At 42.1% G+C, this 25998-nt stretch overlaps 1 protein-coding gene across 2 annotated transcripts in view; it reads right to left on the bottom strand.

Annotated features, from left to right (window-relative positions):
- Window positions 1–2825: 2825 nt before the first annotated feature.
- SPATA6L (spermatogenesis associated 6 like) overlaps window positions 2826–25998 on the bottom strand; it is a 36226-nt gene continuing 13053 nt past the window's right edge. Inside the window, exons 6-14 of one of the 2 annotated variants that reach the window (XM_081103425.1) lie at window positions 21873–21997; window positions 20230–20307; window positions 17055–17294; window positions 14787–14889; window positions 11718–11752; window positions 10635–10831; window positions 8327–8420; window positions 7225–7327; window positions 2826–3039 (exon numbers count right to left, since the gene is read on the bottom strand). In XM_081103425.1, the coding sequence (XP_080959551.1) occupies window positions 7238–7327; window positions 8327–8420; window positions 10635–10831; window positions 11718–11752; window positions 14787–14889; window positions 17055–17294; window positions 20230–20307; window positions 21873–21997 (962 nt within the window). In that variant the 3' untranslated portion in view covers window positions 2826–3039; window positions 7225–7237. The remainder of the gene's footprint in view (window positions 3040–7224; window positions 7328–8326; window positions 8421–10634; window positions 10832–11717; window positions 11753–14786; window positions 14890–17054; window positions 17295–20229; window positions 20308–21872; window positions 21998–25998) is intronic. The other variant, XM_081103426.1, reaches the window with a different exon arrangement.

The raw sequence follows: 25998 nt of genomic DNA, 5'->3' as shown, positions 1-25998 counted from the left end.
CTTACATATACACTCTTGCTCATCCAGTGGTGCTCAGTGGTTGAGCATCAAGCTATCAACCGGCAAGATTCCCGGTCAGGGTGCATGCCGGGGGTTGCAGGCTCCATCCCTGGTAGGGGGCATGCAGGAGGGAGCCGATCAATGATTCTCTCTCATCATTGATGTTTCTATCTCTCTCTCTCCCTTCCTCTCTGAAATCAATAATTTTTTTTTTAAACAGACATATACAGACTCATTTTTTAAATCCTATTTATAATTCAGGGTCTTCAGGCTTCAACTAACTTGGAGTCAGTCGGGTGACCATAGGGAAATGGCCTCACTGGATGGTGGCTTTTGCTTAGAGGGCCCAAGCTCCACAAGGGAGATTTTTCCAAGAGTCTCTGAAAACCCAGCCCCTGTGAAGCATACTTGTAAAATATGGTCCCAGCTTTCATAGGTTAGCAACTGTGAAACTCAAGAAAGGACTAATAAACTGAAGACAAGTGGGGATTTTTATTATGGTTAATGACACAGGCCTTCCCAAAAGAAATCCAAACCCCAATATGTCACAAAATTATTCATGTTATCATATACACCAAAAGCAAAATGTCTTGGCCTGGTCAGTGAGCTCAGTGGTTAGGGCATCGGCCTGTGCACCAAAGGATCGTGGGGATCATGGGTTCGATTCCCAGTCAAGGACATGTTTCTGAATTGCATGTTCAATCCCTGGCCCTGGTCAGGGTGCATGTGGGAGGCAACCAATCAATGTGTGTCTCTCACATCGATGTCTCTCTCTCTCTCCCTCTCTCTCTCTCTCCCTCTTTCCCTCCTCCCCCCTCCCTCCCCCTCCCTCCCTTCCTTCCATTCTCTCTAAAAATCAATGGAAAAAATATCCTCAGGTGGGGATTCACAAAAACAAACAAAAAACCCAAAATGTCTCAACTGCAATCCTGGCCTAAAATGATTCCCCAAAACTAAAGTAATTCCTGGAGAAATAAAAAGTTAAGTAGGACTCGTTTAAACAATAGAGTTAGCAGACCCGAAAATGAGAAAAAGGCAGTTGAGTTGTGCAAATAAAAAGAAAAAAAACACTTTAAGTAAGAATGGGCATTTAAGATTTTATCCATTAATCAAATTAAGGAATTATGCTCAAAAAAACCGAACATAAAAAAAAACCTGAACATGAGTGTCACAATGTATATTTGAGCAACTGACGTGGGGTACCAATTCATCAGACCTGATCTCCTTTGGCTGCTTCTGTCCTGCTTTATAAGGCCCTTTTCTGAGACTTGTATCTCAGTCTTAATATAATACAGTATTTTTTTATTTTTGATGACTCCTTAGACACTGAAATAATAAATCGGCAACTATAGTTTCAGGCACTTTGAGAACAGATAAGCAGGTGTAATTTAAGCATGCTGTCTGTTTTCCAAAGAAGCAATGTTTGTTGTAATGTATACTGTATCTTTATTTGGTGGAAACTCTGAGAAGAGGATAAATGAGTTTTGTTTTACAATTTTCTTTTCCTAATTTACCTACTTCCTGTAGTCATAATGAGAAAAGGAAACTGGACTCTTCACTGAATCTTCCAAAATCGAAAGTGGTTTCAGTGCCAGGTAGAGCAAAGTGCCCAGGTTGTAGTATGAAGGAAAAAGGTCTCCATTTCAGGCCCCTCTTCTCTGGGTCTATACTCATGAAGACAAATGTGCCTCTAGTCCAGCTGTGGGCAAACTACGGCCCGCGGGCCGGATCCGGCCCATTTGAAATGAATAAAACTAAAAAAAAAAAAGACCGTACCCTTTTATGTAATGATGTTTACTTTGAATTTATATTAGTTCACACAAACACTCCATCCATGCTTTTGTTCCGGCCCTCCGGTCCAGTTTAAGAACCCATTGTGGCCCTCGAGTCGAAAAGTTTGCCCACCCCTGCTCTAGTCCCACTTCTCCCACTCCGTCCTCTTCCTGCTCCCACAAACTGTGTAAGCGTTTCATAAAGGCAACTTTCTAACCAATTTTTAAATATATATATATTGATTGATTGATTTCAGAGAGGAAGGGAGAGGGAGAGAGAGATAGAAACAAAAATGATGAGAGAGAATCGTTGATCGGCTGCCTCCTGCACACCCCCAACTGGGATTGAGCCCAACCCTGGCATGTGCCCTTGACCGGAATAGAACCTGGGACTCCTCAGTCCACTGAGCCAAACAAGCTAGGGCTCTAACCGATTTTAAACTCAGTTTTGGCAATCATGTTTACAGAGCCTATTGACTTCAAGTAGATCTATTTGAGGAAGCTGTTGTTTCTCATGTGAATTTATTCAGAATCGCTGAACAAAAGAAATTAAACCTTTAAAGCAAGATCTGAATTGTCCAGATACAATCCTCCCTCTTCCTAGGTGTTCAGTGAACTTCAGGTACATCAAGCCTAACACTAAAAAACAAATGAACAACACAAAAAGCAGATTTACCAAAAAGAGAAAACCTTTTCCTAGAAGATTGATTGGGTTATTCTTCTAAATAGCAGCTTCCTCTAGCTCATGCGAACTGTAAGTTGATTTGGAAAGAAAGGGGGTGGGGGGGAAGGGAGGAAAGAAGGGAGGGAAAGAGAGAGGGAGGGAGGGAGAGAGAGAGAGAGAGAGAGAGAGAGAGAGAGAGAGAGAGAGAGAGTACTTTTCAAGGACACTCCACTGCCCAAATGAGGAACATTGAAAAGGCATCTTGACATTTTCAGTAGAAATCTAAGAAGTACTTTCCAAGGACCTACCACTCAACTATTGCTATTTTTCTATTTCAAACTCAAAACAAACCAAATGAGACACAAATGTTCCAGCTTGACAAGAAAATCTGAGCCCCAAACGACGAAGACTTTAATCAACGACTCTTACCTGGGTACAAAAGATTGAGTACAGGGTTTGATTTAAAGGGGATTAGAGACCAGCAACTCCATTCACGTAACAAAAAATTGTTGTTCGTTTCCCTAAGGACGTGCCAGTTGTCTGGATGAGGGAGTTCTTCATGATGCTCCTCTAATGTTCTTTCAGCTTCCTCTACAGGTGGGACTGAGAAAAAGAGCCAACAGTCAACAAGACCAAGGAGATGATCTCACTCTACCCTAATCTTGGCCTCTCTCTCTCTCTCTAGGGATCACTTGGTGTCTGAGCCCCTTCTACACTCACAGTGCAGAGTGAGGCAATATTTGTGAGCCTGACAAGACAGCTGTGTGGTCTCGGGCAAGTGACCTGACCTCTTTGAATAATGAGTATGATGATCAGCAGAGGAGCCATCTCTGGAGAGTGTCATTGTGAGGTGTTAGGCTAGTCCTTGGCACACTGTAAATGAGCAGAAACTGCCAGGTGTCACTGAGCTAAACTGTTAACCATGCCCCCAATCAATTCTATTCTATGAAACAATTATTTTTGAACGTGGAGTGGGGTCAGTATGGGATTGGAGGGTGTTCCAAGTCCCTCGTCACCAGGCACTGGCAGCCTACTGCAGAGATTCTCAATCCTAAACGTGCATCAGAATCCCCCAAAGGACCTTTATAAAAATACTGGGCACTGCCGCAGAGATTCCAATTGAATTGGTCTGAAGTGGGGCCTGAGCACCCCGCCCACTTCCCCGTGATTCTGCCATTTATGGAAGACTGCTGACTCAGGAGTCTGCCTTGTGATTCGGGGACACAGCCAAGCCTGTGGGGTCTCTTGGACTCTGATGGGACCAGGAGCTCCTGGGATGAAGGGAGGTGCATCATTACCTATTGAGCCAATCCCCACAAGCCACCAAATGACAAATCCTGCAGAAACTGCTGACCAAATCAGAGAGGGAGGTCCCTCAGGTGGGAGTTTAGAATCTGTAGTCTGGTTTGCTTTTTGCTTTGGTTGTATTGGAGGCGAAGGGGGCCCTGTGGGTGGAAGTAAAACAGCTCCTGCCTGCCAGCAGACAGGTAAGGGTGGAAGCCATACTGGCCACTATCTTAGGAGCTGAAGGCGACAGAATCAGAAACCTGTGCTTCAGTTAACTGTTGTCCTTTATTTATTTTTCCTTTTCTTGGTTTATCTCCTTTTGGCTATTGTTTAATTCTAGAAAAGTTTATCCTATCATTCTTGTCTGTGCCTGGTTTCCTGGCTCACCGTCGGGGTGGGAACATTACAGGCGGACTAGCTCCCCCTGAAGGCCAGCTGTGGTGGTGGAAATGGATCGCAGGACACTGCTCACAGGTGTGGGACACTCCTGCGGCCAGAGGTGGTGCCCTGTGGTCAGTCTCCCCTCCCTTCCTAGAGACTTGCCCTCCCGTCCTCTGTCCCCTTCTTGAGGGAGTGTTCATAAGGAAACCCAATTACAGTACAAGGCTGAGGGAAACAAGTACAAGTGGAGGCGTGCGGAGGAGCAAGTGGCAGAGGCCCTGGCTCCTCCTGAGGGACCCAGAGGTTTCGCAAAAGAGGGCCTCACAAGCCCATCCTTCCGAGCGGCATCTCAGTGAGCACACACTGGACATGGGCGATCAGCTCACACACTTGGGAAGAACAAGGACACAGAGGAAACCAAGCTTCTGAGAGAGCTAGGAAGAGTTTGTGTGTGTGTGTGTGTGTGTGTGTGCACTTATGGGAATTTTTTTGTGATAAAATTCACATAACACAAAGTTCACCATTTTAACCACTTAAAAATATACAAGGGATCATCTACTTTATACCAAAAATATCAAATCCCAAACCATCCAGAATAAGAAGAAGTATATTCCAACCCCTTTGACTCCTTTCCTCTACCCATTCCCTGGTCAGACAATCGGGCTCATTATTTGTTGGCTCAAGAATCCCTGGCCTTTCTGTGGCAAGACTCAACTTTTTCAATTCCCCCCGAATCTTGAGATCACTAGGAAACCAGGAGAGGGCAGGCTGATCACCAGTGAAACAGCAGAAGTGGAGAAGGTGGGAGAGGGATGAGAACTGGTGCTGCCCTCCAATCCCTCAGTGACTTGTGCCAGGAAGTGGGATGTGAGCGCCCTCAGTGGAAAAAAAAAAAAAAAAAAAAGGTTCAAAGCAGAATTTGGGATGATCACTGATCAAACATATTAGTATCTTGAGTCAGTGTGTTAGCTGAATACTGACAGCACCTTCTCTGTTAACAGTATCGTTTCTGCAATGTCTGACAAAACATTCCATTCCAGAGATGAGAACCCAGAGGCTTACTCTGGGGTGGCAGGGATCGGCTATTAGGACGGGTAGCATGTTCGTGCAGCGCTGTTTGTAAAAGAGCAGCAGGGAAGGAGGCGTGCCCTGGAAGCCCACCGGGTCTTCTGCCGAGTGCTCCTCTCCGGGACTGTATTCCCAACTCGGGACGAGACTGCAACTGCCCAGCCTGAGCTGCTCGGCCCTACTTATTTGGGTCTTCTCTGGATTCACTGTGATACTCAGCATCTTTCTAATAAATGCTCTATTTGCTCAAGACAGTCAAAGCCACCTGGGTTTTTGTATAAGCATGAAAACCTCCAGGCCCCCTGCCTCACCAGGAATCCATGACCCATCCATGACCCAGCAAGTGGGGGTAGAGGCCATTGGCATGGATCTCATGTTACCTGGGAAACCCATTTTGTAAGACAGAATTTACTAATTCTTTTCTCACCTTCGCTCTATCCCCTCACATCAGTGTGCACGTATCCGCTGTTCCAGAACTCTATAACTCAATGCCACCCCCTATGTTGAAATTCGATGCAACCTGGCATTTGGTAATTATGTGGCCGTGTTCCCTAAGTGGTAATTACGTGGGTTATGTTCCGAATAACCACCTAATAAATGCCTAGATGGCTGTTTTGGCTACGGGACATTAAGGGGCCCAGAATCCATCCTTTAATCTACCAAGCAGAACGTCCTAAGGTGGAAGCCTGCAGACTCGGCAATTACTGAGCTGTCCTCCACATTCCTCTGCGCTGAAGGCGGGGAGTTCTGGCCAACCCTGGGAGCCTGCCCCTAACTAAGTAAAAACTTAGCATGTCATCCTACACTCCTTTATTGTTTAAAAAGACTCGTAATTATTTTGAAGTGGCTAGAATGAGGGACTTCATAATACAGCACCATAGGATCCTTGTGGGAGACAAGCTCTCCTGGGGTTCCAAAGTGCTCTCTTTGTCTTTCTCCCCAGGTTCCCCTATCACAACTCGAGGTTTGGAGAAGCACTAGAAGGCAATGGTTCACAGCGTGGGCACTGAAGCCAGACTCATAGTCAGGTTCACATTCCAGCTGTGCCATCCACTAGCCATGTCACCTTGAGCAAGGCACCTGAGTGCTCTGGGCCTCAGTTTCCCTATCTGTAAAATGGAAGTAGTGATAATAATTACTTCACAGGATTGTGAGGATTAAATGTTAACTCATTTAATAGATGTGAAGTATTGGGGCCAGATCCTGGCACTCAGGGAGGACTTGATAATGAAGACCTAGTGTTATCTGGGTCCTGGGCTGGAAATGGAAATGAAGAGAATACCTGAAAAATGACAATACCCACTCTATAGCCAACTACTTGCCACTTACCTGAATTCTAGAGCTACCTCATTCCCTCATTAAACCTTCACTCAAAAAATATTTACTGAGCACCAACCACAGTGTGGAGTCATCTGAAACAAAGACAGCGGCAGGTAGGGAGTGGGAGTGGGAGTCTTGTTGAGGCCACAAGCCTGGCATGCGTGGCTGAGTTAAATGAGATCCCATTGTCATGCACTACATGCCGGCTATGAAACAAGGAGCAGGAGGGACAGGTTTCACTTAAGTAGAAGAGGCAGACTTTTAAGCAATCAAACCATATAAACATAGAACAACAAATTGTGTCACACTTTATGACAGTGCAGGGCACTGAAGAAGGTATGCCTCAGAGGCGGAGGGAGTGTCATGGAACACCGTGAGACTCGAAGGATAAATAGAAGTGACCCAAGTAGGATAGGGAAGAAGCATTCAAAAAAAAGTTGGGGGGCCGGGGGGGGAAGTATTCCAGACAGCGAGAAAAGCATGTGCAAAGGCCTCACAGCAGAAAAAGCTTGTGTTCAAGGAGCTGAAAGAGGGAGAGAGAGAGAGAGAGAGAGAGAGCCGGCAGACCCATATATGTTCTGTCATTATTATACTGTGTGAAGGGAGAATGTGGTTCTTAGGACTCTCCCTCATCTCCTGTCCACAACATTTTCTAGTTACCTCATTTTGACTGCTGGAAACTAAGATTATTTTAGAAAACCATAATAAGCAGCACTTAAGCTGCTTACTTACATAAGACATCAGCTTAAAAATATCTCTGTGCATGCACTGGGTAGTTCTTCAGAGGGTAGCTTGGTCTTTCAAGGGTATAATTTACGTCAGAGATAAAATCTTCCTATAACAAAACAAATGCAGCAATTGCATTATTCATAATGTAATATAGATCAATGATAACAAGATGTATAGTTTTGCATTTAAGAGGTCTATGAATCCCATATACGCTGTATATGTGGGGTTCACATATATGAAGAAGTTACAATTTGCAAACTCCAGTTACTATCTTCTCAGTGTAACTTCTTTTTTCCCCCCTTACTTTTTCTTTCTTTCTTTCTTTCTTTCTTTCTTTCTTTCTTTCTTTCTTTCTTTCTTTCTCTCTCTCTCTCTCTTTCTTTCTTTCTTTCTTTCTTTCTTTCTTTCTTTCTTTCTTTCTTTCTTTCTTTTTCTTCCTGTGTTCCCAATTTGCAAACTCTAGGACCCTTGAATAAATCTATCATTTACTTATAGCAAAACCTCCAGACTCTCTTTTTTTTTATAGCAAAGGTGGAAATTTATTGAAGAATAAGTACAGACTCCCACATGGGGAGAGGGAAAGAGTCCCACAGAACTGACTTCCATGTAGGGAGGGGGAAGAGTCCCCCAGACTCTTTTTGAGTTTGTTCAACAGTTTTCAGGAAAACTTGTCTTCCGTGCTGTGGCCTTACACAGACCACACACACTTGTCTGGATTCTCCCCTGGACCAGAACTCCTGTGTGTGGGAATGGAATTCTGGTGGGAGGGAATGTGCTTGGGGCCAGTTACACTGTCTTCTCTTAGTCCTTTGAAAGGCCCCTGCTCCCTCCTGCTGCAGGACCTCCTCGTGACGCACACTGTGCTCATTGCTCAGTAGGTGTTCCACTGTCTCTTCTGCAGGAAGCCCACCCTGACTCCCAACCAAGTCAAGTACCCCTTTTCTTACACTCCCAGGACACCGTGTGCCTCCTTGGTCAGTGTCACAGAATTTTACATTTACTTCTGTGATTACTTGGTCCATGTCTGCCTCCCATGCTAAACTCTTAAGTCCCAGGGCCCATCTTATTCTGTCAGCAAAGATGTAGTTTTGCTAGAAGCCCTAACCTTGTGTAGGTGTTGCCGAGCTCTGTGCGATGTCAGAAGATTGCATACCCTTCCATGGATCTTCTTCCATGGGGACTGAGATCCAGGGTGGAACCTGCTGGACGGATTAAACAGGGTGAAGTATTATGCAGCTAATAAAAAGGATAGTTAGAGCCCTAACCGGTTTGGCTCAGTGGATAGAGCATCAGCCTGCAGACTGAAAGGTCCCAGGTTCGATTCCGGTCAAGGGCATGTGCCTTGGCTGTGGGCATATCCCCAGTAAGGGGTGTGCAGGAGGCAGCTGATCGATGTTTCTCTCTCATTGATGTTTCTAACTCTCTATCCCCCTCCCTTCCTCTCTGTAAAAAGTCAATGAAATATATATTTTTTTAACAAAAGGGTAGTTAGAGTACATAATAGTATGGGTTGATGTTTATAACTTAATAGTAAGAAAAATGCAGCACCATGAAAAATAGTGTACAGTGTGGTTTCAATGTCTTTATTAAACCTGTGCATAGACCATCACTGGGAATAAAAACCACCACGGTGTCCAGAATGGCTTGTGTTTGGGAGTATGGCTGTGAGTGACTTTCCTCTTCATCCTTTACTATGTGTTTTAGATATTTCTCTAAAGAACAAATCTTGCTTTGACATTTAAGAATTTAATCCAAAAATTTTAATACCAAATTTAATCCCATTGTTTTCCACCTTCAGAATTTTATTTGCTATCTCACTGACGTTAGGCCAATCAGACCCAACCTTAACCACAGGTCTTACAGTATCTTCCAGTTCCTCGAACATGAAGCATTTTCCCCTTCCGGAGACATTTCCCAGCCCTGCTCGCTCTGCCTAGAAGGCTGTCACCTCCAGCCCATCCCCACTCCTGTAACTCCTACCCACCCTCCAGAGCTCAGTTCAAGATTCCTTGGAAGATCCTTCCTGATCCCCTTCATGTAGAGGGAGTCCGCTTCCCTATTTTATGCACTTAGAGTTCATTTGCCCCTTACTGATAGCACTTCTCCTAGTGGATATTTTGTCATTATTTGATTAATGTCTCTTTCTACTCCTAGCCTGAAATTGGGACTGAAACTCTTAGGTTAATAGTTCATCCTAGGGCAGTGATGGCGAACCTTTTGAGCTCGGTGTGTCAGCATTTTGAAAAACCCTAACTTAACTCTGGTGCCTTGTCACATATAGAAATTTTTTGATATTTGTAACCATGGTAAAACAAAGACTTATATTTTTGATATTTATTTTATATATTTAAATGCCATTTAATAAAAAATAATCAAACAAAAAAATGAGTTCGCGTGTCAACTCTGACACGTGTGTCATAGGTTCACCATCACTGTCCTAGGGCCTCATAGGTATTGAATATCATGGTAGGTATTTAATAAATATTTCTTGGGTGATTGAATTTATTCATTCATTTTTGGGAGGGGTGGGTATGAACTCCTAAATTCTGAAGCAGAATTGGCAAATAGATTATGAAAGTCTTGTTTAGAGATACTTACTGAGTTCCTTTGTGAGCAACTGTGTTATTGTGATATAAGGACTTACCTTATTCTCATCACTAATATTGCAGAGTAAAGCAGACTGCATATCCTTTATTCAAAACCACTATCTCACTAATATTATCCTTGGTGCCACTTCCCTGGCGCGAAGGTGATCAACTGTCCTGGTTTGCCTGGGACTAAGGGATTTCCCCAGAATGCCAGACTGTCAGGGTTAAAACAGGACAGTCCTGGGCAAACCGGATGGTTAATCATGAGATTAGAGAGTGCAATTTGGAAAAATCAAGGTTCCTGTTCCTCTCTGGCCTGCCCTCCGGACATATGCAATCACAGTTTTTAAAATTTGTAACAATAATATAAACAAACCAGGAAACCATGTCTAGAAAAAGAGAAAGAAAACATATTCACGTGTTGTTAATGTTTGTCTTTAGGTGACAGGACTATGGGTGATTTTTTTTCACTTATTTTTTTCTGTAATTTCCTAAATTTAAATAGTGAACACTACTGTTATACTGGTGAAATCAAAAGATTGAGTTTTAAAATGCATAACATCTAAAAATGGATAGATAAATAGCACTTACGTCAAGTTAGCTGTCTATCCCATTCCCAACAAACATCCAGAGACATGTTTTCCAGAGGCAAGAGAAAGGCAGAATTTTTACTTTGGGGAAGACGTTTAAAGAAATAATAATTTTTTAGATCAAGGTGTCCCCAGCTGAATATCCCTGAGGAAGCAAACTGGTGAGGTGGCCTGGCATGACTCCTGCCAGAACACAGACACTCTTCAAGCAAAGAGACGGGCGCTTGCCACTGACCTTCCCCGGAGACGGGACTGATCCAGAGGGGGGCTTGGAGATCTGCAGTGCCGGGAGGTGGCGAATGAAGTTCCCAGGTGGAAATCCGCATCCCCTTGGTTACTGTAACTGGGCGAGGGCTTTCTAAACTTTCTCGGACATAACGGTGATGGTGACTGATGCCTTAAAAAAATCCGTTCATCTGGCTCTTTGATAACCTGTGTGACAATGTGCATTATTTTTTAGTTATAGTTTTGCTTTTGTTTGCTTAATTCAAAGCTGGGGTTGGGTGGGACAAGGAAGAGAATTGTGAGCAAGATAGAATACCTGCCCTGGGATGGGGGTGTGCAGAGAAGACTAAAGACAAATGCTCAGGAGAAGAGGTCAAGGAAAGACAACTAAAATTCTCTATGTCAGGCATGAGTTAACAAGCCAAAATAAATTCATGCTCTGAACTTAAATTTGGGAGGCCTGGAGATTACTGGGTTTGGGAAAGATTTCTTTCTTCCTTCCTTCCTTCCTTCCTTCCTCCCTCCCTCCCTCCCTCCCTCCCTCCCTCCCTCCCTTCCTTCCTTCCTTCCTTCCTTCCTTCCTTCCTTCTTTCCTTCCTTTCTTTCTCTCTTTCTTTTCTTTACCTGCTAGGAAGATTACCTTTTTAAACAAAATATTTAAATGCTCTGGCGTAAGAAGCACAGTATACTCCGTTTTCTTTGCATGTATCCATTTAATACAGAACTTTACCTCTTCACCTGGACAAGCCAATCAAACTTCAAGAACAAGTGATTTATCACCACTATGTATAAAAGTATTTGATTAGAGAAAAAGCAATGAAAATCCTACTGATAAAAGTAGGTATTGGGCCTACATATGCCCTCGCTCCTGATTCATTCCACAGATGAAAAAGAAAAGTGTTTATGAGGGAACAAACAAGTGGAAGCAAAGCAGACAGTGGAGCCAAGGCACCTTTTAAACTCCAATTTAACTATAGCAATTCCATAAGCAGCACTGGCTAGTATACTTTTCACCACTCCTTGGCGGAAGCACAGTGATTAACATTAGATAGCTGGAAATAAGTTATTTTACTAATGCTACTTCTAAAATTACCTTTACGTTAGCTGCAAGGCTGTCAAGAGAAGAAGCTAGAAGAAAGAGGAACAGGTGATTCAATGACTCATTATTATCAGTTACCCCTAAAAACTGCTGCTACACTTATTCCACAGCAGTACAAAAACATTACACAATGAATGAATTATGATAGCACTTACTAGTAAATGCTCCCTTGCAAGTTACACTATCACTTTTAAAACTCCCTTGAGTCACAGCAACTCTCTCTCTGAGTTTTTCTGTCCTCCTGAGCTCAACAATGAGGTTATATTATCCATGACTTCCCATAGCACGCATGGCTACGGGAAGGGTAAAAGAGAGTCTAAAGTGAAGCAGTAAGTTCAGTAACCCTTCAACAGCCTGGAAAACTCGTATTTGCTCAGGTGCCCAGAGCCTACAAGAAAGCCGTGTGGCTCAAATATAAAATGCATATACTCTTCCTCTTCTGCCATTCCCTTCACATTTGGTTTCCGTGGAATCTTATTTATGCAGAAATTCTTAAGTATACTTGTCCAAGGTAGACATAAACGTTAGGTTGAGACAATGGATATGCAAGAGCTTGCAGAAACACGATGCAGCAAAGTATAAATCATTAGGATTACCCTAAATACTCATAATACATAAATAGATCTAATGCCAGAGAATGGTAAGAAGGACTAGAAAGTGAATATATTAATATACATCGACGAAACCAAGATTAAACTGGATTTTTCCAGGTTGAGAAAAAAGAAATGCTTTTGAAATGAGTATTTGCAAGGCCATGCTATGGCCACCATGCTCTCCCCACCACCCCACCACCCCACCCTCCCACCCCCACCCCTGCTGCTGCTGCCCCTCCACTCGCCCCCCATGACTGGGGCCTAAGCAGTGACAAGTAACTTTTCCTGAATTGCTGATTCCCCTTGTGCCGCTGGCAGTAAAAAGGAAGCTATAAAAGGGGATTTTAAAGCCTGGCAATTGTCACATCCTCTGGGCATGCATGTATGTGTGTGTCCCCCTTGTCCCAGAAGCTCTCTTCTCCAGCTGAGCAGGGAATCAGCAGTGCTAAGGCCCTTCCCAGCTATAGCCACAAACCTGCCCTAGAGTCCCCTGTGCCTGATGTTGAGGCTCACTTCCCCAGGGGGCTTTCCTTTGTTCCTTTGCTTCTCAAAATGCAGTCCATGGACCGGTGATATCTGAATCACCTGGAAGCTTGTTAGAAAAGAAAGATCACAGGCCCTCACCCCAACCCCACTGAGTCAGAATCTGCAGTTTAACAAGATCCCGAGGTGATTCAAATGCACATTGAAATTTGAGAAGCACTGCTTTATTCTACCTTAGGCCTGGATGAATGAGCTGACAGTGACCTAAGCAAAGGTCTGGCTTGGAAGCTACAGGATCTGAGCCCAGAGGTCTGAACGTCTTTTCTAAATGTAGGTTTGCCAAAAACTTGGTATGTGACCTGTACACATTCTGTAACCTCTCTGGAACCTTACATCTCCACCTGCCAGGATTAAGAACAGGTAAAGGCCGAGACCAATGTGATGCATGAGTGCTATCATAATTGGGCCAGAATTAAGCCCAAGGTGTCCTCTCTGGGAAAGGACATTTGCTGTTGCTTGATTTCCCAGTAATAGGGAAGGCAGCACTGCCTTTATAGGCTACCCAGGTGATCTTCAAACCAAAGGACTTAAATTAAATGTCAGAGGTGATAAAGCACTTTCTGCGTCAAATTGTACTCTGTCCTTGGTTGGCTGTGTTCAAGCAGTCACTGTGATCCACGAACGAACACTGGCTTGAGTTACCATAAGAATCTGTGCAGCCCTTTAAAAGTATATGGCAGCCCTAACTGGTTTGGCTCAGTGGTTTGGCCTGCGGACTGAAGGGTCCCAGGTTTGATTCCAGTCAAGGGCATGTACCTTGGTTGCAGGCACATCCCCAGTAGGGGGTATGCAGGAGGCAGCTGATCAATGTTTCTCACTCATTGATGTTTCTAACTCTCTATCCCTCTTCCTTCCTCTCTGTAAAAAAATCAATAAAAATATATTTTTAAAAAACGTATATGGTACACCTCTAGCCCTAGCCGGTTTGGCTCAGTGGATAGAGCCTCAGCCCTCGAACTGAAGACTCCCAGATTCGATTCTGGTCAAGGGCACGTACCTTGGCCCTGGTCAGGGTGCGTGCAGGAGGCAACCAATCAATGTGTCTCTCTCACATGGATGTTTTTTCTCTGTCTTTCCCTCTCCCTTCTGCTCTCCCTAAAAATCAATGAAAAAATATCCTCGGGTGGGATTAACCGCCACCTCCCCCCCCCCCCCAAAAAAAAGTATAAACCTTTAGCCCAGCCAGCACGGCTCAGTGGTTGAGCATCGATCTATTAACCAGGAGGTCACAGTTCAATTCCTGGTCAGGGCACATGCCCAGGTTTCAGGTTTTAGGTTTGATCCCCAGTCACGGTTTGTGGGCAAGGCAACAGGTCAATGTTTTTTTCTGACATCAGTGTTTCTCTCTCTCTCTCTCTCTCTCTCTCTCTCTCTCTCTCTCTCTCCCCCCCCCTCTCCCTCCCTCCCCCTTCCTCTCAAGTCAATAAAAACATTTTTTTAAAGAAGAATGCAAAAGGGTCCTGACACCTGACAGTTTGCGATCCCCTGCCTTAATCTAACTGCTTCAGATAGAGTTGGCTCCCCTCCTCGCTAACATGGAATCTTGTAAAGCAAGTGTTATACACTCTTCTGATCACCAATCCCCTGCTCTTTCCCATCCACAGAAAGGGCGAGTCTTATCTGTTGGCTATTAGTGGTGCATTTGCAAGAAGTTCACACCAGAATAAACTGCTCTCTGCTTTTCCAGCCCAGCTAGGAAATGAATGCAACCAGAGCACAGTGGGTGCCCTGGTGAAACAGCTTCTGAAACAGCTTCTCTGCTGACTGCTCAGTAGGAACTCCTTCCCTGGAAACTCCACCGCTGGAGAGTACTTGAGAATTAAACTCCAAGTTTCCAAAGAAAATATTCCACAGAATGAAAAATTTAGAAGTAGGATGCATTTGCTCCCATAGAGAAATACACAGGAATAACAAGAAACTTGAGTACCTCTTCTCATGGGAAAGGGAAAGTTTGGAAACTTAGATTTTCTTCTAGACTTCGGAGAATAATGCTCTGAAATATCCTCACCAAAGGGCTTTGCACTGTCCACCTGAAAGAAAAGGAGAGAAATAAGTCATAAACCCACCATGGCTTGTATTACCCTCTCCACATTACCTGTAATGCCTTTCTCCCCGTCAGTCATGCAAGTGAGAAAAGAAAGTTGGGAACAAATTAAATCTCAGGCTCAATGTACGTTACATGTTGTCCCGATAGGGGGAAGCTGTTTGTCCCTCTCGTCACTAAGGCTAACACGAAGAGATGGGCTAAATCAGCCGTGGGCAAACTACAGCCCGTAGGCCGGATCCGGCCCGTTTGAAATGAATAAAACTATTAAAAAACCAACCATACCCTTTTATGTAATGATGTTTACTTTGAATTTATATTAGTTCACACAAACACTCCATCCATGCTTTTGTTCCGGCCCTCCGGTCCAGTTTAAGAACCCATTGTGGCCCTCGAGTCAAAAAGTTTGCCCACCCCTGGGCTAAATGTTAGCATAAAGAAATAACGATGGGCCCTCACCGGTTTGGCTCAGTGGATAGAGCGTCAGCCTGTGGACTCAAGGGTCCCGGGTTCGAGTCCGGTCAAGGGCATGTACCTTGGTTGCGGGCACATCCCCAGTGGGGAGTGTGCAGGAGGCAGCTGATCGATGTTTCTAGCTTTCTATCCCTCTCCCTTCCTCTCTGTAGAAAATCAATAAAATATATATATTTTTAAAAATAACGATGGGCACAAGTTACATCCTAACCACTGGTAAGTCAAGCCCAGAAGAGACCAAGTGAAGCTAATTTTGCATTCTTTTAAAACAGGACAAGGGAGGTAAGGGGGGGGCGGTGATGAAAGAATCTGTAATACTAATAAATAAATATATAAACAAACAGACAAATAAATAAAAACAGGACAGAGGTGCATGTTCCCGAACAGCCTGGGCAGTGCTCCCTGAGAATGATCACAGGTCACACAGTTCAGTCTTTCACATTCCAGACCAGGGGTGGGCAATGGGTTCTTAAACGGGACCGGAGGCCGGAACAAAAGCATGGATGGAGTGTTTGTGTGAACGAATATAAATTCAAAGTAAACATCATTACATAAAAGGGTACAGTCTTTTTTTTTTTTTAAGTTTTATTCATTTCAAACGGGCCGGATCCGGCCCGCGGGCCGTAGTTTGCCCACGGCTGTTCCAGACCAATCTGAGTGTCTATACCCTTGAAAAAAAGGATAGTGGTGACTACATTATTTTACTTAAGTGAACATATTTTCATAAATGGGACAACATGATCTGCAAGCAGGTTTGTGTCAAATACACAAACATCACCACTAGTGACTTTAAGTCAAATTATCAACTTTACATTATCAACAGTTAACTACTGGAGTTATAAGAACGACTGGAGAATAAGTCATGAACTAGAACATGGGCTGATGTTAATGAAGAACAGCAAATAATAAAAAATGCTTTTAATGTAATATTAATTGTATATGTTGAGAAACTAATCTGTATAGACTATGACTTTGTAGGAAAAAGAGTCTTATGAATATTAAAAAGATTAAAGAAAATGCATTAAATTAAATACTTATTTATTTTTATTATACTGGTGAACCTATCGGTAATTTTTTTGAACATTTCTGTATTTTCCATTACTTTTATAATAGTTAAAAAAAAATTAAGGAGACTAAAAGAACTAATGTTATTAAATTTGCCCACTTCTCCCTGAAGGTTGATCAAGGGTTTTGAATATGACACATCATTGCTTCTTCCTGCAGATACATTTTTTTCCCTGCTCTTTAAAGTATGGCTAATGAGCAACAACCTTATTTAAAAAACTCAAGCAGTTTCCTTTAAAACTGATGAAACTTTAGTTTTAGATTGTACAGAGTATATGCCAGCCTTTGTATGTGTCTTGCACCCATCAGTTCACTGATTTCTTCTGGATAAATGGTGAGTTGCCATGTGTAGACATCACACTCAATAATTTTCGAAAATCAAACACAGGGATGGCTGACATTTACTGAGCAAATCCTCTGTACAAGACATCTCTATAGGAGCTTCCTGAATATGACTCTAGAAAGATAACATAATTTAATCATCATTACTATTCAGTTTGAATTCCCTTTTTAATATTACCCAATTATTTTTATGCTGCAAACTTCTTGTATTCTGAACTCATTCACAACCTCACCATCCCAAAGAACTCTGATAAATAATTTTAGGCTCACATGTCTAACTACAAATGGAGGTTTGCTTTCTCCAGGGATTTTGAAATTATTTCCAAGGTTCAGTTGAGCTGTTTGGTCCTGGAAGAAACGTCTGGTAGAATATGGAGAGGGCTCCCAGAATTGTACACATTGGGGCAATCTGTTGAGATTAATTTCTCTTCGCTTCATATGTTTATTTTTTAAGGGGAATGTTGGTCCATATGATGTAAATAAAGGCCTTCGTGACTTAAACATTTCTTCCTGGAACCAAAAAGAGAAACAATTCCTTTAAAAACAAAAGCGGGGGGGGGGGAATTCAAGCAGAATATTACTGCATTTAATTGAACTTTGTTAACTAAGGTAGAAGACTGAACACCTTAGATTTATAAAATAGGAACTCAAGGAAGGGCATTTCTCTACTTAATTTTCCTTCAGTTCAGCTTAAGATCACTAGTATTTATAACTCACTAGTATGTTATATTTCAAATACCAGTGATATTTATTTGCATTAGGAGACAGTTGGAAAGTATCAGACACTTCCCCCAGTTATAGATAGATGATTGATCGATAGAAAGACATCAAGAGATAGTGAGATGATTGAGATTGAGAGAGAGAGAGAACAGGCATATACTTGGATCCAGGCATTTAACTTCAATTAACTTATTATAAGGAAATAATTATGGCTATGTATTTAGCTAAAAACAAAAAACAAAAAAAACTCTTATATAACAGTTCCAAAGTGAGAAACCAACCACATTGGTGAATGGTGAGTAAGCAAGTGTCTTTCAGCTCCCAAACCCACCTTTCTATACCCAGCTTCATGGTAGGAGGGCTGGCACTCTGCAAACCCCTGTCAGAGTTGGCCCCTTCCAGTTTTGCATTCTATTCCTGACAGCATCACCCCAGCAACCATTCTTCACCTTAGCAACAGCAAATGGTTCCAGTTCATAGTTCTCCCCACTCCAATAATCCCGGAACTCGTCTCACTGTGCCCCCCTCAGGCGTTCCAGCACTCAGGGATTTGAATCTCGCCCCATGGAATCCGAGGCACCAGCAATGAGCAGTGTCCCTCCTTAGAGGTCTGAGTCCCAGCTCATCAAAGTCCTACCTTTGATTTCCTGAAGAAGCACCCAGGAAGGCAGCCTCTCCCCAGGGTCCCTTTGCTATGGGGTCCCCTTCCTATGGGTTCTCTTCCTCAAGCTTCCATGCTCTTCCCTTTGTTTCCTCAGCCTTAGGGGTGGGGCGGCTCCCTGCGGTCACTATCCCCATCACTTCAGTGTTACCCTTTACCTCTCAGCATCCCATCCCCTATTTACATTAAATCTTTCTGTTAAAATAACATGTGTGGTTTGTTTTCCTGACTGGACTGTGACATGTCAGCTAAGTGCCCAACAATAGGAAAATGATTGGCCAAACAAATTATGGCGCTACCGTGCAATGGCATACAATGAAGCCATGAAGACTGGCCTGGTATAAAAGTACTTAAGGACATCAGGACCTGTGCATGGTATATTAAGTAAAAAAGAAAGGGTATAAAATAGTATGATGCTAATTTCTTAAAATAAAAGTGTGTTGTATAGCAGACTATACTCGAAAATTAGTCATATCATCTCTAGATAGTAAGAATAACATAATTTTTCTGTCCTTTTGCTTATTCCTATTTTATAATTTTTCAAAATAAGTGGGATACTTCTGTTATAAGAAAGAATAAAAGATACCACTTTTAAAAGTTAAGGCTTAAAATGAAGATATATATTAGGAGGGTTTAAAGAAAAAAGATTGAAAAACTCACTGTGCACATATCCAACAGATTGAAGAAAGTAGTGGGTAAAGAAAGAAAAACTAAAAAGCAGCTAATGCTTTACTTAAAAGTAATCATTGGTCCCCAATTATAGGAGTTATAATGCCCACAGGATTGATGGATTTGCACAGACCCTTGTCATTCAGTATCCACAGCCCACATTTTTAAGCAGTGGTCGGCAAACTGTGGAAGAGTGTGGCTCTTCCACAAAATACCACGTGCGGGCGCGCATGTACAGTGCGATTGAAACTTCGTGGCCACACTCAAGGAGCCAAAGAGCTGCATGTGGCTTGCGAGCCGCAGTTTGCGGACCACTGTTCTAGAGGATCAGGCAAGATTTAGGATGACAAGTATTTAAAGAAGCTTTACAAATTACATTCATTCACTTCCATACTGTTCTAGAAAGGACTTTAAAGGGTTACAAAATTTGTGTACAATAAGATAAAAGAAACATGGAAATAAATCAGAGTGAAGGGGAAGTTAGGGCTGAACAAGAGAGGGAAATAGAGGTAGTGCTTATGGATGCCCAAGACCCTTCACGGTTACCAACGATGGCCATGAATACAACTCTGAGCTTCAGCTTCAGCGTAAGGAAGAAGGAAACACTACTGTTCATACGATCAAGAATAAAAGTCATTGCCCTAGCCCTGTGGTCGGCAAACTGCGGCTCGCGAGCCACATGCAGCTCTTTGGCTCCTTGAGTGTGGCTCTTCCTAAGCCTTAGGAGTACCCTAATTAAGTTAATAACAATGTACCTACCTATATAGCTTAATTTTAAAAAATTTGGCTCTCAAAAGAAATTTTAATCGTTGTACTGTTGATATTTGGCTCTGTTGACTAATGAGTTTGCCGACCACTGCCCTAGCCAGTTTGGCTCAGTGGATAGAGCGTTGGCCCATGGACTAAAAGGTCCCCGCTTCGATACTGGTTAAAGACATGTACCTCAGTTGCAGACTCGATCCCAGCCCTGGTTGGGGCACTTGCAGGAGGTGACCAATCGATGTATCTTTCTCAAATGGATGTGTCTCTGTCTGTCTCTCCCTCTCCCTTCTACTCTCTCCAGAAATGGAAAAGTATCCTCGGGTGAGGATTAACAACAGTGACAAAAAAGAATAAAAGTCACCAAACAACAACCAAAAAAGCTAGTTTACACATCAAACTTGTGATCTTAACCCTAGATCATTCTGCTCCACTAACTAAACCTTGATGAATATGTGCCAAACATGCTCAGTCTAATGTGACAGGCAGAGCGAATAGTTTGAATAAGTTCAAAACTAGCAATAAGTCTCCAGGTTTTTATTTATCCAGTTGCACCTAAACTTGGTAAACTGAGCTCTTTAAATTTGTGGAGAAAATTCCTGACATTTCTATTATTGGCTTCTTGATTATACTTACAAGAAATCTGTTTCTATGCAGAAACACACATTCTCTGATGGCTGTCCTTGTAGAAAACTCTATTTTTGGAGCAATACCCTAAAAATAAAACAGCATAAAAGAAGCAAACAAAATTACTGGAAACAGTTTTCTTGCCTATCTCATCCTAATTTGAAATTGTGCAAGAATTTAATTGCTCTTTTGTGTGGTTGGCATTAACCATATTCATTATCTAAAATATGCACATAACAAATATATGTACACAATGAAATATTATTCAGCCTTTAAAAAGAAGGACATCTTACCATTGTCAAAAACATGGAAGAACCTGGTAGACATTATGCTAAGTGAAATAAGCCAGACATGAAAAAATTAATACTGTATTATCTCACTTATATAGGGAATCTAATATAGTCAGACTCACAGAAGCAGAAAGTATAATGTTGGTTGCCAGGGGCTGGAGGATGGGGGAAATGGGTAGATGTTGGTCAAAGGGTACAATGTCTCATTATGCAAGATGAATAAATTCTGGGGGTCTAATGTACAGCAATGTGGCTATAGTTAACAATACTATATTGTATATTTGAAATTTCTAAGAAGGTAGACCTTAAGTGTTCTCATCACAAAAGAAAAGAAAATGGTAACTAGTAACAGTGAATGATGGATATGATAATTAGCATGTGGCAATTACTTCACAATGTAGATATATAGAAAAACATCAAGTTGTACACTCTAAATGGATACAATTTTTATTTTTCAATTAGCAATAAAGATGAAAAATAAAATATTAGTATAACATATACTTAATAAGAATAGCTAAACACTTACATAAATTGTATTGTATGCCCTGACCTAAGTGCTTTGCATATAGTAACTCATCTAATCCTCAAAACAACCCCATCAAGTGGGTACTAGTAATACCCAGTATCTGTACTTTGTAGAGGAGGGTACTAAGACACAGAGAGTCACTTGTCCAGCTAATGATGGCAAAGCTGGTTACTGAACCCAGGCATTCCAACAACAGAGGTGCTGCAGAGTCAGAAATTATCACAGACGACATCAAAATGAATATTCAAATTTGGGTTCAGATAATGCCCCCAAACTATTAGGTTATTGATTGAATAACTGCCCTATCTTTTAATATCCCTCATTAGTACCAGTCAGTGAACCTCTGTCAGTTTCCCCTCCATTAAGTGGAGGCCATAGTATCTGCCTCAGCTCACTTGAGAACTGTTACGAGGAAAATAAGATATCATATGGAAAACCAATGGGCAAAATAAATGAGAAGGAGCATTATTACTATTACTACCCTATCTACTCTTAATATTGCTAAAATAATAGCTGTCATTAAATTGACAAAATCTTTCAGCTAATCTGCATTCGGAGGAGGTAAAAAAAAAGTCATCCTTATAATTATGTGACAGTGTGAATATGGCAATGATTTAGCCAAATTAGGTAAAACTCCCACTTCCCAGATCAATAATAGGAATCAGTGTAATTTGGCATTCCGAGTGGGGCATCTAAACAAGACTGCTAAACAGAATTAACAGGGGTACTGACCAAAATAAAGTGATCAGTCCAAGAGCAAGCCCTATTAGGAATAAAATGCTCAGGTCCTAAGAATTGCTTTTCCAACAGAAGCCAGCTAGGCATAGATCACTTACTGGAAAACCTGCAGCCGTTTTCATGAGCACCTCCCTACCTATGCCAGGGATCGAAGGTGTCAGCTTGGGCTCAGGAAAAAGAAATTCCCGTGTGTTTTCTTCATAGTAGGCCAACTCTTCCGACACTAGGAAGGAAGAAGAAAAGTCAGAAGTAGATTTATGTTCTGAAAAATGATGTATCTACATCCCAAGTTTAACAAAATAAAAGCTTAGATAGGTGATAGCAGAGAAGGCACACAGATAAAAATAGACATTTTGAATGCAGTACCTGTTATTCAAGACTCAGATGACTTCTACTACTTTTTATCTCATGGACAAGTTTCAAAACCCTCCCCACGTCCTGACAGAGATAAAACACTATCTAAAGGGTTGTTCTACAAAACAGAACAAAGAGGAAAATTTCTTTCCATCCACCCATCCATCCATCCATTCTTTCCTTCAACAAATGTTTTCTTTTTTAAAAAAAAAAATTTTTTATATATGTATTTTATTGATTTTTTTACAGAGAGGAAGGGAGAGAGATAGAGAGTTAGAAACATCGATGAGAGAGAAACATCAATCAGCTGCCTCCTGCACATCTCCTACTGGGGATGTGCCCGCAACCCAGGTACATGCCCTTGACCGGAATCGAATCTGGGACCTTTCAGTCCACAGGCCGACGCTCTATCCACTGAGCCAAACCGGTTTCGGCTCAACAAATGTTTTCTAATGACATACCATGGGCCAGGCCTAAGGATAGAATAGGAATAAGGCAGACAATGCCCTGTTCATGCAAAAGATACAGTGCAGACTAGAGTTCGATGTGTTCATAGGGATGCTAATGTCCCAGTGGCTCAGAGCAGAGCTGAGCTGGTGCCAACACCAGGGGAGTTAACAGCCCCTGCAATGCTCAAGACACTCCTGCACAACCTTCTAACATCCTGCCAGACATTCTTCCAAGTGAGAAGCTATTTTATGACTATCAGAGCCTGGAACCTAACTGTTACATATAAACACAAAGCACTTTTTTGCACAATTTTAAAATACACTGGATTTTCAGGAATGCGGTTACTGTGTACATTAAGGAAAAACTGTACTTTGCTATTGGGATCTTTACTGAGATCCTTTTGGCATTTTGAAAATCACGTCACATCTAAATACTTCACTATGCTCAACATTCACATGTTGATATGCATGTCATTTTATTTTAAATCACTTTCTTTTCATTTCTCCTTTATATTACAGTTCAAATACTGTGATTTGTATAAGTTGGTTCTATTAACTATTAATATTTACTAGTATGTCAATATGGTAAGAGGATGCTACAAAATACTCACTACCAAAAGAAGATCTTAGGTCTAGTAGGATTGAGAATGGCTGAACTAAAGGATGGAGCAGCTGCCAGCTGAGCCCTCCTGTCTGCACAGCAGGTGCTACACAAGTGGTTTGGACTGAGAGCGGGCCCTGCACAGAGCGCTGCCAAAATAGTCAATGAGGTAACATTACCGTTTGGTGGCTGCCATTTTATTTGTGACAAGAATTCTTGGTATATCAACTGTAGAAAATAACTCACCTTCTATCAAATAATATAATGAATTCATTTCTTCCTATTCATTCCACTTACTGGGTTCTAGTAAGGATAAATGTGTAAAAGAAAGCATTCTAGATTTTTCATCATAATTTCTTTCTACTCTTCCCCTGTCAGACATGCTCCAGCCACAATAAGCTAACAAGGTATCTTTCCCTCCGCTTCTATGCACTTGCTCAGCTTGGGCTGTTCCTTCTAAAATGTCTTTTCTTCCTTCCCGTCTTGTTGAGATCTTATTCATCATTCAAGTCTCACCATAAATGTCGTATAGTGTATGCAAACAGGTCCAAAATAGAACTCTTGATCCCCCCCCCCCAACAAATAAGCTCTTCTCTATCTTCCCATCAGAGGAATCAGTTGCTCAAGCCAAAAATCTAGGGTTTATCCTTGATTCTACTCTTTCACTCCTTACATCAATCCATTAGCAAGTCCTGTTGACTCTGTCTCCAAAATAAATCTAAAAACTGTCCCCTTCTCTCCATCTTTATAGCTACTACTACCCTTGTCCAAGCCCCCACCCCCTCTCTCCTGGACTACTGTCATGACCTCCTAGCTCAGTGATGGAGAACCTATGGCACGCGTGTCAGAGGTGACACGCGAACTCATTTTTTTGGTTGATTTTTCTTTGTTAAATGGCATTTAAATATATAAAATAAATATCAAAAATATGTCTTTGTTTTACTATGGTTGCAAATATCAAAAAATTTCTATATGTGACACGGCACCAGAGTTAAGTTAGGGTTTTTCAAAATGCTGACACGCCGAGCTCAAAAGGTTCGCCATCACTGTCCTATCTGGTCACCCTGCTTCTATTCTTTCTGCACTCAAATCCATTCTCCACACACTGTGATGTTATAAATACATCAGATGGGGCCTTTCACCTGCTCTGCACTTTTACTGGCCACAGAGACTTCCTCCATTTAGTGATCTCAGAAGTGCAAACAAAAAATGGAAGTGATGTGACCATTTCCTCACCCATCACTAGCAACAAAATACAACTTTCTACTGAAGCCTACAGTACACTGGTTAGGAACTCAACTTCTAGATTCAGACAGAGCTGGGTTCGAAGCCTTGCTTCACCAATTACTAGTGATGTGGCTTTGAACAAATTATGTAAACTCCTTAACTTCAGTTTCCTCTTCAGGAAAATGTAAAACTCATCACAGTACCTGCTTCTTAGGGCTATTGTGAGGACAAATAACAAACACATGTGAAGTGCAGAGCGTATGTGTTTACCTGCTATTATCAGTGTAAAAATGTCAGCACACCACAGGGTTATTATAGCAAGAGCCTCGGTTGTAAATAATAAGCATATACACAGGCTAAGCAATTCTCATAGGCCAAGCGAAATGTCTGAAAAGAACTCCATTATGTTCTTAATAGGCTAATGGCACAGACAGGGACATCATCAATACCACCAGTGAAAAAGTACTCCCCCCAAAAGAAAACAAATGAGGCTTCAAGAAAAATAATTTTAATAAAAATACTGGTTCCAGAAATATCTAGCATTTATAAAGCATATCAGAATTGACAGCTTGCTTCCCAATATGGGGTCTCATTTGATTCCTTTTTTGCAAATAAGGAAACTGAGGCTCTGAGAGTTTAAGATACTTGTCATGATGCCACCTGGCAAAGTAGAAATTCAAAACCAGATCATCTGCCCTAGCCAGCTTTGCACAGTGGTTACAGTGCTGGCCCACGGACTGAAGGGTCACGGTTCGATTCCAGTCAGGGCACATACCTTAGTTGCAGGCTCAATCCCCAGCCCCAGTCGGGGCGTGTGTGGGAGGCAACCAACTGAAGTGTCTCTCTCACATCGATGTCTCTCTCTGTGTGTGTCTCTTCCTTTCCCTTCCACTCTCCCTAAAAATCAGTGGGAAAAATACCCATGGGTGAGGATTAACAACAACAAAAATACTCCCCCCCTCCCCCCCACACACACACACATCATCTGAGGCAAAAGTTATTTCCTGCTGATGCTGAGTAGGCATCATGACAAAGTGTAAAATCAAACTCTGAATCAGGGAACAGGTGCCCACTAAAATAGCATTTTACAGCTGGGCTGCATATATATGACACATTCCAAAGTAGAGGTTTTGAGTCAATAAAAGCACCAAGCTCACTGTCAACCAGGATTATGCTGCCCCCCTGTGTTCATTCACTTTTTCCCAGCTTTGTAAACTGCAGAACCAGGGAGGAGTCCATTGCTCCTAAGCCAAACCATTGGACCTCTTCTTTCCTTAGCAGCAAAGCTGTACACACATCTGAGGTACCTGTATCATTAGTTTAATTATCATAATCTGTCTTCTGACTATAATAAGTCTGTTTGAAAACAACATGAAAAAGTATAAAACAGTAAAGTAATATATACAGCAAAATGAAAAGGTAACTATTCAGCCAATGAAGAACTGGTGGTCCCTGTAAAACCAAATGTGGCTCATGTGACCACGTGGCACAGTCCACGCGAGACTTCAAGCAAATCATCTACACTAATAAAAGAGAAAAATGGTAATTGGCGTACGGCGATACCGTTTTCATTGGCTAATCAGGGCTATATGC

The sequence above is a fragment of the Myotis nattereri genome (assembly GCF_964212035.1).
Source record: "Myotis nattereri genome assembly, chromosome: 12".
Lineage (NCBI taxonomy): Eukaryota > Metazoa > Chordata > Mammalia > Chiroptera > Vespertilionidae > Myotis > Myotis nattereri.
The sequence above is the reverse complement of the archived record's forward strand: the minus strand, read 5'-3'. Positions and strand labels throughout refer to the sequence as shown.